Below are 13,762 nucleotides of genomic sequence, written 5' to 3'. Positions count from 1 at the left end.
CTGAAATTTCAGCCTTCATGACATAGGAAAACAGCCAAGTAAACAGCCATTTTTGTGGAGGAGGGTCAAGATATTAACCGATATGCATGAAATTTCATATATAGCTATATAATCCCTAGTATAGTAAGATAAGACCTTCGGAGCAGGCATTAAAAAAAAAATTCAAAATTTCTTTTTCAAATAAATTTGTTCCTTGATAATTTGTCACCCCCTCAATTATGGAACCCGGGGCGGGCCGCCCCCTCTTGCTATGCCCCTGCTTGGCAGTCTCCTCTCTGAGACCCCCTGGTAGCAGTAAGCAGTCACCATGCATCGTTCGGCACATATCACGGCCACAAACTGAGAACTTTCAGAGTCATCGTTCTCTAGAAGCAGCACCTCAGAGGAGTCTGCCCACTCCCAAGTAGGGCAACCCACCTCAGATCATGTACTAAAATTCAGGGACGGGCAGCTGCCCTAAAGGCTCCTCCATGCACCTTGATCTCCTCCAGCGCACAGAAAGGCATGGGAGGGAGAGCATCCCTCTTTCACCCCTGGGAAGAATCCAGCCACTGAAGTTCCAGGCCCTTTATAATACAGCACTTGAGGCATGACGGAGACATTTCCAGGAGGTTCTCTTGGACAACGCTAAACTCCTGGCAATCTCTCCAAACGGATTTTGAGGCATTAGGTCTCTTCCCATTGCTTCGTGATCACTAGCCATGGTCCAAAACTCACACCAAGATCCTCTGGACGAAAACCTTCAGGGTCCTGAACAAGCACTCCTCCAAATCAGGACCTCCTAACTGCCTTAATTGGTGTCCTCTCACCTGAGCAGCCAACTACCTGGGACAGCAACATCCCTGATGGGTCAGGACCCTAGAACAGCCTCTCAAACTTGGGTTCCCTAGATGTTGCTGGACTACAACTCCCATCATTCCTAGCCAGCATAGCCAGTGGTCAGAGATTACGGGAGCTGTAGTTCAAGAACATCTGGGAACCAAGGTTGAGAAAGGCTGGTCTAGAGCAGGGGTCCCCAAACTAAGGCCCATGGGCCGGATGCAGCCCAATTGCCTTCTAAATCCGGCCCGTGGACGGTCCGGGAATCAGTGTGTTTTTACATGAGTAGAATGTGTCCTTTTATTTAAAATGCATCTCTGGGTTATTTGTGGGGCATAGGAATTTGTTCATTTTTTCCCCAAAATATAGTCTGGCCCCCCACAAGGTCTGAGGGACAGTGGACTGGCCCCCTGCTGAAAAAGTTTGCTGACCCCTGGTCTAGAGCAATGCTGTTTTAGAGGAACTGTGTTGGGGATTAAAATTGTACTAGCTCAGAGACGAAGACATCCAGTGTTCGTGGGGGAATGGGCAGACTCAAAAGGGTCACCCATTTACAGTAGATGATGCCAGGGCACTGAGCTTTGGCAACCAGCAGAGGATGCCACATGCCAACTCCTGGCCTGAACCAACTAGATGCCTCCTGGGAAGAATACCATTGTCATTTGCTCACAGCATCATTAGCCATCATTGCTTTTTCCTTTAGGACTAATTGCAGTCGTTAACAGTCATCAACAGGTTTCCCACACCCATCAGCCAATCACCCATTCCCACCACTCTTCTGAGTAATACCCCTCCTCACTCTCTCCCTATATATATGGGTCTGGTGACTTTCAGTGTATCTGAAGAAGTGTGCATGCACACGAAAGCTCATACCAAGAACAAACTTACTGTAGTTGGTCTCTAAGGTGCTACTGGAAGGATTTCTTTATTTTGTTTTGAGCATCAGTAAAGACCAACAATGGGGACTTGGGGTCCTCCAACCCAACTCGCTTCGTCTCTGAAATCTGGAAGGCTTCCCCAACCCAGATGCTGACCTCCACATTTGCCTCATTTTCCTTTCCTTTTGTCCTTGGGACAAAATACTTTGATGCCCCCTAAGACTTTGTGGGGGGAATCTCCCTTCGCCCATCACCCCCAATCACATCAATTTGGTTGGCCTGTGTCTCAACAAGGACCAGGCTACTACGGATTTTGTTTCACTTCGTTTCCCAGCAAGAGCTGATAAAACACCAGCCTGAGCACTCCACTGGGAGGAAGAAAAATGTAATTTGCGACTCAGGACCTGTGAATTTGCCAGGAGGATTTGTGATTAGAAAAAGTTTCCCCATGCGAAGCTCTCTTTCTCACTCATTCACTCTTTTCTCACACAGAGAGATACATGGTTGGTTTTGTCAAATAAGCAGAAATTGATATTTTATATAAGGTGGGGGAAGAAAATGAGAAGAAATTGCAGAAAGTTCCTTTCCCCAGAAGTGGTAAACCTGACCTCTTCCTCTGAGGAAGAGCCATGGCTCAGTGGTAAGAGTTTCTGTCCTGCATGCAGAAGGTCCCAGGTTCTAATCCCAGGTGGGGCTCAGAAAGACTCAATGGCTGAATTCCTGAAGAGCCACTGCCAGTTAGTATTTCCTTGTGGTTCTAAACTGGGTCACTGTCTTATCACACAATTATGGTTAACCCAGTAAATTTTGCTAGGTAAGTTCTCTAAAATTGTTGGCAGAGGGGAGGAACATGCTGAACTAGTTTTAAGAACATACTAGCCATGGAAAAAAATGGATTACAGTACCAGCAAATGGTGTAAATCTTATATCCCATCTGCCCACAAAGAGTGCGCAACTGACAAGGCTGCTGAAAGCACTAGAGTCTAGACTTTATTGCGTTTGTACAGATCTGGCAAGGCTGACAGGATACAGAGGTTTTCCTGGTCACCATTTGCAGATTTCTTTAATGTCATGCAGTATCATCATAGCTTTCTTCTACAATACCAACAAGCACTTGTCAACAAGAGGCTTTGTATCTCTAAAAGTTAGCTGCAGTCAAGTCCCATTGATTTCAAATGTTAGTTCACACGCGATTGTTCTGATGACCTGCATGTGTGAAGAAATGGTCATAGTTAACATGTTCACGGACACATTGCGTTGGATCCAAGTTAGGTCAGGCCCCATCTGCACTATACACATTACAGCAGTAATGTACTGCTTTAAACGGGACGCGGGTGGCGCTGTGGGTTAAACCACAGAACCTAGGGCTTGCTGATCAGAAGGTTGGCGGTTCAAATCCTTGCAATGGGGTGAGCTCCCGTTGCTCAGTCCCAGCTCCTGCCAACCTAGCAGTTCGAAAGCACGTCAAAAGTGCAAGTAGATAAATAGGTACCGCTCTGGCGGGAAGGTAAACGGAGTTTTCGTGCGCTGCTCTGGTTGGTTCGCCAGAAGCAGCTTTGTCATGCTGGCCACATGACCCGGAAGCTGTACACCGGTTCCCTCGGCCAGTAAAGCAAGATGAGCGCCGCAACCCCAGAGTCGGACACGACTGGACCTAATGGTCAGGGGTCCCTTTACTGCTTTAAACAGTCGTGGGGGGAAATCCTGTGAACTGCAGCTCGTCAAGGGTCCTATTCCCCTCACAGAGTTGCAATTCCCAGAATCATGGCAGTGACAGACTTTGGTAATCTTCAGTAATATGGCGCCCTGAGCAAGGCCAAAATCTGGCACCCCAAAATGGATCTTCTCAGATATGGATCTTCCCAATTTGGCGCCCCCTCAACTTGGTGCCCTGGGGGGGGGGGGAGCCACCCGCACCACCCTAAATCCAGCAACGGTCCTTGGGACCATTTATGTGAGAAGAGGTTTAGCTCACATATTTAGATGTCAGTCAGAAAGTGTGTAGTAAGCAATGTGTGTACATGTGTGAGCACTCTGCACGTACATCCTGTGTACATATGTAAACCAACCATTGCTGTGACTCAACGTGGGCTGGATTGTGATCACAGCCACTCTACTTTATCAATACATAGCTTCTAGAACCGCAAACAGGTACCACCTGCTTCTTAAAAAAAGAAAAATATTCAGTGACCATGAGGGCTAGACGCTTCCTTCAATTCAACTATGTTTGATCCATTCTAAAACAGAAGGAAACCACTGAAGGGGGGAAGAGATTACTTAGGTTTTCCCAGGAGGCATGTGCATAAAAACCTGGTGCAACACTTTCAGAACAAGCAAGCACGGATCTGTGCCTGAACTGAGGAGTCTGACATGAGGCATGCAGCTTGCTAATAGAAAGCCTGCAGGTTTCTTTAAAAAGAGGGGCAGAGAGTCCCAAACTCAGTGTGAAGCAACACAGAAATAAATCACAGTTGCACCGAGATCCTTCGGAGAGAGAAAAGAGGCGGCAGGACTCAGTCTCCTCAAAAGGCTGCCAGCTAAGTTCGGCTCTCCCATCTTTTCTTTAGTCGGCGCTGTTTGGTTTGGTTTGGTTTTTTTTTTACGATGACGTTTAGGAAACAGAGAAGCCCATTAGGCCTCAAACAACTTGATTGTGTTCAAGGAAGGCTGCAGGATGGCTCTCTCGCCACCCAACTTGGCTTCCGAGATTTTCATCACGTTAAAGAGGATGGGGGGGAAAGAGACTGTCAACATAGATCAGCAAACGTTTCGCCTCAGTAATTCTTTAGAGAAAAAAGCAAAAACCACCACCTCCCGGCCAGAACACTCTGCTTAGGAAGGCGACTTCAATTCCACAAAGATATGAGGGGGAAAGGCTGAAAATGCAAGGAATTGGGGTGGGGGAAGGTATACCCAGTATCAAGCACAAAACACAAGCCTCTTGATCAACTTTGTCCTTTGCCACAGAAAAAGGAGAGAAGGAGAGAGAAGAAGGGAAGCAGCGTTCATTAACTTTTTACAAATGCTTCGATCCAGAGTTATTGCACTGGAGACAGAGAGTACAAAACTGAAGTAACAAGAAGGGGGGGGGTGCAATACCATAATAACCCCTAAATCCCTTAACTTAATAAGGGAGGGTTCCAGTCTGAGGAGGTTTCCCACTGCATCTCTGATTGAGTTACCAGCTCTTTTTTCTTTTCCTTGATCACACGTATATTTTATTTATTTATTGCAATTAAAAGAATTCACGTGCATCTCAAAGTGACTTACAAACCTCTGAAGTACACATTTTATTTTAAAAGACAGATGAAAACACTGGGAAACAAAAACCTTGGAGCAGTGGTTCTCAAACTTTTTTCCTTGGGCCACACTTTCAGAATAAATGTTTGCTAGGGCCACACCGAGTTTTTTATTGATAAATACATTGGAACACAAAAAGAAGCAACTCCTTGATTTATAACATAGAACAGAACTACTTTGTACTATGATCATGGGACATCCAGAAAGTATATATTTTTTAAAAATGCTGCTACATAAGACCAAGAATCATTCCCAAAATATAATTATAAATGAGCCTCTTACCTATGTACCTTAAGTCTGTATACAAACTCAATGAGAGACGTGAGCTTGCTTTTGCCAGGTAATCTCCTTTACTTTAGGTCTGATTTGAGACAAACGAACTCTCATCTCCTCATGAGCACAAAGAATCCCTTCCCTTTTCTGACCTTTCATATTTGTCAGAGTTTAAAACCCATGTTCGCAACAATATGTGATGGGGAACTGTAGAAGACCAGGCAATGCTCTTGGAGAAAAGCGTGGATAGTGGTTCTGGCTGTATAGCCAAAATAAATTGTTTTGATCCTATATACTACAATACCCTGAAATGTTTACATCAGGGGTCCTCAAACTAAGGCCCAGGGGCCGGATGCGGCCCAGTCGCCTTCTCAATCCGGCCCGTGGACGGTCCGGGAATCACCGTGTTTTTACATGAGTAGAATGTGCCCTTTTATTTAAAATGCACCTCTGGGTTATTTGTGGGGCCTGCCTGGTGTTTTTACATGAGTAGAATGTGCCCTTTTATTTAAAATGCACCTCTGGGTTATTTGTGGGGCCTGCCTGGTGTTTTTACATGAGCAGAATGTGTCCTTTTATTTAAAATGCACCTCTGGGTTATTTGTGGGGCCTGCCTGGTGTTTTTACATGAGTAGAATGTGTGCTTTTATTTAATATGCATCTCTGGGTTATTTGTGGGGCATAGGAATTCGTTCATTTTTTTTTTCCAAAATATAGTCTGGCCCCCCACAAGGTCTGAGGGACAGTGGACCGGCCCCCTGCTGAAAAAGTTTGCTGGCCCCTGGTTTACATGTTTCCTTGAATCTTCCTGCTGCACTTGCCCTGCCCTCCTGCCACGCCAGTGTGGCGCACCGCACCCTTTGAGAATCACTGCCTTAGAGCAATGCTCACAGGGCAAAGGCTTCGCAACCATCTCCCCCCCCCCCCCAAAAAAAGCTCAGGGCAACATCCATGGTTCTCCCATACTTACTCACATCAGCCCTGCAAGGTGGGCTTCAAAGAGAGATTGGCCCAGTGCCATGCAATGAGCTCCACACCTGTGTCCAGGTGGGAGCCTGGCTCTCCCTCCCACACTCTTAACCGCTACCCCAAGTCAGAAGCACACCTGGAAGCAACACACCTACAGGAGCCTCCTTTGAAGAGAAGCTTCCTTATGTTTGTTTATTTAACAAAATCTATATATGCTTGATTGGTCTGACTCACTCTAAGGCAGCTTCCTATGTTCTCTGCCCAGGTGCTGATATACACAAAGATGTGCAAGGCATCACTGCTTTTTTTGAGGGAGGAAAGGGCCATAGCTCAGCCGCAGGGACTTTCTGCATGCTAGACAATCTCCAAGTTAGGAAGGAATCGTGTCTGAAACACTGCAGAACTGCTGCCAGTCAGTGTGGCTAGTACTGAGCAAGATGAACCAAATGGTCTAACTCAAAAGAAGGCAGATTCCAATATTCCTATAGAGCACACCAACAAAATGACCTCCCTTTCAAGGAGTGCCTCACTGCAACTTTGCTTTTCTTCCAGAAACAGGAAGAGATCCTGTTTGCTTTGTGCAGGATTTTATGGCAAATTGACACAGACACAGGCACCCGATAGAAATCGCTTTCCTTTGCTTTTGCCAGCAAGGGTTCCATGGTTTTCTAACTTAGTTGTGGAATTTGTTGTTTAACTCCAAGGGTCATCTAGACCAACCCCCTGCAATGCAGGAACCTTTTGCCCAATGTGGGGTTTCAACCCACAACCCCGAGATGACGCAGCAATATCTGGAGGGCCCAAGGTTCCCCACAGCTGCTATGGGGCACTTCAAAGCGGTTTACAATTATGTGCAGTGCTTTTTATTTCCTTTTAAAAAAAATGTTTACTCTCATTTTCCTACTCATATTGAAATACTGCCCCTCAATGAGGCCAAACTTAGACTCACAAAATGTTTAGGGGTATGCGTAAAAAAAGCACTGATATTTTGATCAAAATAAATAATAATAATAATAATAATAATAATAATAATAATAATAATAATAAGTCCAGTAGCACCTTAGAGACCAACTAAGCGAGATATTTTGATGTGTGTTTTGGGGTTGTTTGCTTTCTGTCCAGGAACCTTTATGCAGAGAGGGAAAGAGAAGGGAGATGAACTTATCTGAAAGGTAATAGAAAATTCTTTCCAGTAGCACCTTATAGACCAACTGAGTTTGTTCTTGGTATGAGCTTTCGTGTGCATGCACACTTCTTCAGATACTTCTGTTTCAGTGTATCTGAAAAAGTGTGCATGCACACGAAAGCTCATACCAAGAACAAACTCAGTTGGTCTATAAGGTGCTACTGGAAAGAATTTTCTATTTTGTTTCGACTATGGCAGACCAACACGGCTACCCACCTGTTATATGAAAGGTGTTTCAGACACAGAGCACCTTGTGGTTCCCCGAGATTTTGTGAACCTTTACAATAAATGCAGTGGAAGTCCTTCTCCCATTGCCACAGGCTCGATATCATCTTTGCCCTCGATGCATGCGCACACAAAATACTCACACTGCATCAAAGTCACAGGCATGCACACGCACGCACACGCACACGCACACGCACACACACACACACCCTCCCAAGGACCAAAACCACAATGATCAAAGCCCGCACACAAGCAACACTAAAAGCCATTCATCTCTCTTGGACCCCAAGATGAAAAGATACAAACAGGTGCAGCCCTGAAGCTACAGAAGAGCAAAACAAGGTTTAGCCTCCCCGGTGGGCAGGATCAATGGTCTATCAAGTTGAGAGTTTTCCAGGCTTCTGATAGTGGCTAAGTGTGGGGTGGGGGGTTTCCTAAATTATTTTAAAAGGGGGTGTGTGCAATGCTTTTACACTCTCCCAAAATTTGGCTGTAAGAGGCAATAAGTCATTGCCCTCAGAGGTGCCCGTTCCCCTATTTTTTGTTAACGAAAAAAGGCGTGCATCTATTGTAAGAACATTTCTCCAGAAAATAAAACTGCCTTATACTAACTACTCTGACTGGCAGAAGCTCTCCAGGGTGCCAGGCAGATGGCCTTCCATATCACCTGATATTCAAGCCTTTATTTTATTTTTTAAAAAGGGCATTACATGACAGGGATTGAACCTGTGACCTTCTGCATGCAAAGCACAATGCTCTGCCGTTGAGCTATCTGCCTGCTACATCATGTAATGTTGTGGCAAAGCAGGGAGACAAGGACACGCTAATCCCCAATTAAATCAAAGCAATAATCCCAGATCCTTTGCAGACAACCAGCTTATTGAGCATTTGTTTGCACGTTTGCAGGGAGGTTAGGCAATGTCGCCTATTTATTGAACATTCATTTTGATTTGTTAGCAGGGAGGTGAGCTTGAAGTTGCATCAAGCTAAAGTTATCCCACACTGTTCCTTCACCACTTTGTTTATTGCAAAAAAAAAAGCTGTTGGGGAGCAGATTCCAAACCAACTTTGATTCTGGTTTCTAGAGCCTAATTTTGCCACTCTGTGGCTGAATCCCACCAGAAAATAGCTATAGTCTTCAAGCGCCCCTTGCGCTGCTTTTTTTTAAAAAAAATCAGGGTGTAAAAACTGTCAGTATCTGTTTGACTATACAAAGGAAAGGAAAAGCAATAATGATTTTTTTTAAAAAAAGCAGCGATGGTTGGATATGTCAATATCAGATTCCCTCAATTTCTTTATTTTCTAATCTTCAATTCAGTTCTTCACATTTTCTACGTCAGTTTGCAATCTCTTTTTCTTTCAAGCCCTCAAGAAAAACGATTGATTGGTGCAAATTCATCCTAAAATATGCAGATTTGTATGCAGATTTGTATACATATTTTTGCAAAGAAATTACCCCATATAAATGCACATTTCCATTATTTTCATTAATATACACATTTATAGGCACACTCTTATGGATTTTGTACACAGTACTTAGCTGGAGAAGTGCGCTGAAAAAGTCAGAGAAGGGTGAGTTTTTACTGTTTCAGAAAGTGCAAATTAAATTTTTCTTCTAGACACAAACTAAAATCAGATTTCTCCTCCATTCTTGTTTGAAAAGACCAAAACAAAACCCCAAAATAGTCTCCCTGCTCTGCAAAGAAACTCAGCAAAACGCAAAAAACTCTCAGATGCCAAACTCAAATAACAGTCATTGCACTGAAAGATGTCGTTGTAAACTCCAGTCCTTTGGGAATCATCACCCACAACCTACTGAACACAGTGGTGAAGCTGTGCATTACAACCGAGAGGGACTTGGAGACTCGTACAGTACACACAAGAAAACCCGAACAATCACTTTGTGGATGGCGGGGGGTTTGCAGAGAAAGGGTCGTGAACAGGGAATGCACACTTGTGCCCTCGTGCCCTGCCATTCCTGTGGGAAATTTGCAAGCCTAGAGACGGCCCAGTTCAGAGAAGGCAGCAGCAGAGGTGACCCATCGTGCAGCTTTGGGGTAAAGAGAAAGGAGACAGTATTTTCCTTGCTGGGAAGTCTTCATATTTCTTTACCCCCACCCCAGAGAAGTTCCCAGACATTCTAGCCATTCTGCAGCACAGTTCAGAGACCTCGCTGGGCACTTAGGGTTGTGGGTTACTAATCTGAGCCTTTGTTGGCTTAACCGCAGCGCTCACCCCATCCCCACGCCAAGCAGACATCTGAGTCCATTTGCAGCTTGGATGTGCATTTACTAGGAAGCCAGCTCTGCTCCGATCCACAGGACACGCATCCAAGGAAATGGGTACAGGATCTCCACTGTAACGGAACAGAAGCTGCACTTGTGGGCTGCGGCTCAGTGGTACAGCATCTAGGTCCTAAGGTCAATCCCCACATGGGGTGGGAATGTCGCCTCCCTGAAACCCCAGAGTATTGTCCAGGACAAGACTGGACTGGACAGCCAATGGTCTGACTCCATATAAGGTAACTTCCTGTCAAAAAAAACTTTTTGCCAGTAAGAACTGTTCAGACTTGGAAGCTGGTGGACTCTCCTTCATTGGAGAGGTCGGATGGATCTCTCATAGATGCTTTAGCTGAGATTCCTGCATAGCAGGGGGTTGGACTAGAGGACCCTTGGGTTCCCTTCCAACCCTACGATTCTATGACTATTTCATATTCACCTCTGGTTGCTTCTCACTTCCTTCCTTTAAATTTGGATTGCAACGCCGAGAGGCAGGCATCGGCCTTTAGCTATGTCACCCCCGAGTGGCTGGGGCAACCCAGCCAGATGGTTGGGGTACAAATAATAAAATTGTTGCTGCTGCTACTTTGTGAGCATTCATGTTCATAATGTCAGAGAGTCACAGAATTGGAGAGATGGGTGTATCTACATGCACACATGCATAAATGAAGATGGATGGGTGTGTGCCTCTGCACACATTCCTCGTGCGTAAGAAAATGTAACACGTCTCCAATACCTGCCAGTAAGACTGCACTCCTGACTAGGAAACGAGTCCTACTGAACTCAACGGAGTTTACTTCTGAGTAAACATGTTTGGGATAAGGCTGTCAATCAGGCATGCAGACCCTCAAGGCCAGAGTCAGCTTGCAGGGTTCAGGATGTTGTCTCCCAGGGTCAGCTGTCCCCAGCTGCAAAATGGGAACAGGCGTCGCAAATCAAGACTTGCAAGGGTTACTCTCCTGTGCATGTCACTGAAACCAGGGAGAGGTTTGCTTCCGAGCAAACAGGGTCAAGACCAGCGCCTTATAAAAAAATGTCACAGGAGCATCAAAATAGTCTGACTATTCCTTCCTTGCCCTCACTCTGTTCTCAGTGTGGTTTTTTCTTCTTCTTCTTTAATCAAATCAGTGTGATTTAAAGGAGACAATTTATAACAAGGTTGCCACCTTACACAGGAAGTCGCCTAATGCCATGTCAGAACACTGGTCCATCTAGTTCAGCATTGTCTACACTGGCTGGCAGCAGCTCTCCCAGGGTTTTGGATAGGGTCTCTCACACCCCTGTCTGGAGATTCCATTGACTGAACCTTCATCATGCAAAGCCACAAGCCCTAGATCGGAGCATCTCTCGAAACCCGGGCTCGAACCAGGGACCTTCAGATCTTCAGTCTAACCCTCTCCCACCTGAGCTATTTTGGCAGGTGACACCTTCTCCCCTGCACTTTTAAGAGCAGCCTGTCAGGGAGGACGAGACTCTAGTCTGAAGCAGAACTCAGTGCACCTAGGCTAGCTTTATTTCCAAAAGCAGTAGCCCAGAGATGGGGAGAGCTTCACCTGTTGAATTTCTGCTTTGCAATGTACGGGGGGAGGTGGGAGTGGCACCCTTAATTGCCGGAGATGTGAGATGAAGCCAAGGCAGCAATTTTCACACGCGTGGGTGGGAAGGAAGAGACAGACAGACATGACAACTGGGGAGCTAGCTGAGCATGGAAGCGATGGAGGTTCTGCATTCACCTTTCCACTCTGCCCACTGCCCTTAGGCAAGAGAACTTCTCATGGCTTCACTCCACCAGGTGTGATAGGGGGATAATAAAACTGACCCAACTTACAGGGGTTGTAAGCAAGATAAGCATCAAAAACTAAGGCTCTTGCGATCTAGCTGAGATCCCTGCATTGCTGGGGGTTGGACTAGATGACCCCCCAGGATCCCTTCCAACCCTACAATCCTAGCATTCTATTATAGTTGCATCGTGGCATCGCATTCTGTAGAGAGCGGGATGTATCCAAGGCTAGTCATACTAAATCCATAGAAATTAATGGGCACGGCTAACTTGGGTCCATTCATTTCACTGGGTCTACTCTGAGCAGAACTTAATTGGCTGGGGCCCCATTGTCTATTTCTGTATCACAAGGCTCTGACCTAGACGCAACTTTCAGACAGATCCTGTATGAGAGAAAAAGAGCATCTTTAGCATGTGCAGAGTGCATGCCCTCCTCTCACCAAAGGCAGCCTATTATATACCTAAGGACTTGGTTTGCTGGTTTGTGGGAAGTTTTTGGCACGCATCTCAGCTTTAAAAAGAAAAAAAACATATACACATCGTCCACTCCAAGGTATTATAAAATAAAACTTTAAAAGCCACACACGATTACTCTGGAAGGCAAAAAAGATACACTCCATATTTGCAAAGTGCATTTTGCAGGGGGGGAGAAGATGACTAATGACTCCAAAAAGCAGGCACACACACACACACACACGCCCACCAACACACCCCTTTCTCTTGCGTTCAGCTTTGCCTGCAAATTTTAAAAAAAATGACTTCTGTAAATAAAATAAAATAAAAAACTTTCAGGTTAAGAGTCAAACTTTTTGCATCTTACCTGCGCAGAGAAGGGCCCCGAGCGCCAACAGCAAGAAAAGGCCTTTGGGAAGCGTCGCTCCATGCCCAGGAGAAGTCATGGTGAGAGCTTAGAAAAGGCAGGCAAGCAGTCGAGAGAAAAAGCTGCGCGAAGGCAAAACTCATCCAAAAAAAAAAAACCCACCACCGCCACACCTGCAGGTCTTCCTGGTTGCGGGGCGGGGAGACCAATAAATATCTATCTTTATTTTATTTTATTTAAACCGTATTTCAGATTTGGGCTCTTTTTCAACCGGCAGGCATTTCTGGAGTCCTCCTTCCAACCTGCTTGCAGTCCATGTAATCCCAAAACTACCTGTGCTTTTTAAAAAGGAAAAAAAAAAGAAGAAGAGGGATTTGCTCAGCGGCTCCGAATCGAACCCCAAGAAAGCGGTTTGAGAGAGCGCTTTCCCCCCCTCTTCACTCCTCGCTAGAAGAAGAGAAGTAGGGGCGAGGGAGGAGTCTTGGAAGGTGAAATTAAATCCCAAATGAAGCTTTCCCTTTAAATAAATAAATAAAGACGTGAAAGCAGCAGCAAAAAGAGAGAGATAAAAATAGACGAATCGGGGGACCAAGTCAGGTGCGCTCCTCCGCTTGCACCCCTAAAATTCATGCTGTGCCCCCTCCAGATCTCCTCCAAACATTTGGGGTTTCTTCTGCTGCCGCCGCCGCCTTCTCCTCTTCCTCCGCCCTCTCCACCCCCCAAAAAAACCGCACCACCGCCCGGGCAGAGCTTTTCCTTACGACTCCGGAGCAGCTCGTTCTTGGCTGCAGCGGCGGCGGCAGCGATCCGGATTGCCAGGCGCGCCGGGTCTTTAGCGCAGCTCGGCGCCGGCTGCCTGGCGGCGACTTTGCCCGATGCAACTGGTCGGCTGGCTCCTCCATGCCTCTCCCATTTTCCACGCACAGGCGCCCCCACAGTCCACCCCCAATTCCTCACCCCCTTAAAAAATGCAATTAAATTAGATTTAGGGGGGGGGGGCTGTAAATGCCGGGGAAAGGCGCTCACGGCTTGGCTGCTGACTGACTCAAACTCCCCTCTCTCTCTCTCTTTTTCTCTCTCTCCTAAAAAGCCAGAGATGAGTGGGATGGCATGGAAAGGGGGGGGGGTGGGGAGGGGGAGGGGGAGGGGAAAGAGCTGCGATTGACAAACTATCTTAGCCAATCTCCTTGCCTGGGGGAGGACAGCCTGGAGGGATGGGGGGGGGAGATGAAG

The 13,762-nt window shown here is 46.1% G+C and overlaps 1 protein-coding gene across 1 annotated transcript in view; it reads right to left on the bottom strand.

Moving 5' to 3' along the window:
- The window catches only part of LOC117061831 (transmembrane protein 132B-like), a 349,705-nt gene extending 337,030 nt beyond the window's left edge, over window positions 1–12,675 (bottom strand). Inside the window, 1 exon segment of the mRNA XM_033174812.1 lies at window positions 12,530–12,675. Within this exon segment, the coding sequence (XP_033030703.1) occupies window positions 12,530–12,608 (79 nt within the window). The 5' untranslated portion in view covers window positions 12,609–12,675.
- Between the last annotated feature and the right edge of the window lie 1,087 nt (window positions 12,676–13,762).

This window comes from Lacerta agilis, chromosome 17, assembly GCF_009819535.1.
Source record: "Lacerta agilis isolate rLacAgi1 chromosome 17, rLacAgi1.pri, whole genome shotgun sequence".
Lineage (NCBI taxonomy): Eukaryota > Metazoa > Chordata > Lepidosauria > Squamata > Lacertidae > Lacerta > Lacerta agilis.
The sequence above is the reverse complement of the archived record's forward strand: the minus strand, read 5'-3'. Positions and strand labels throughout refer to the sequence as shown.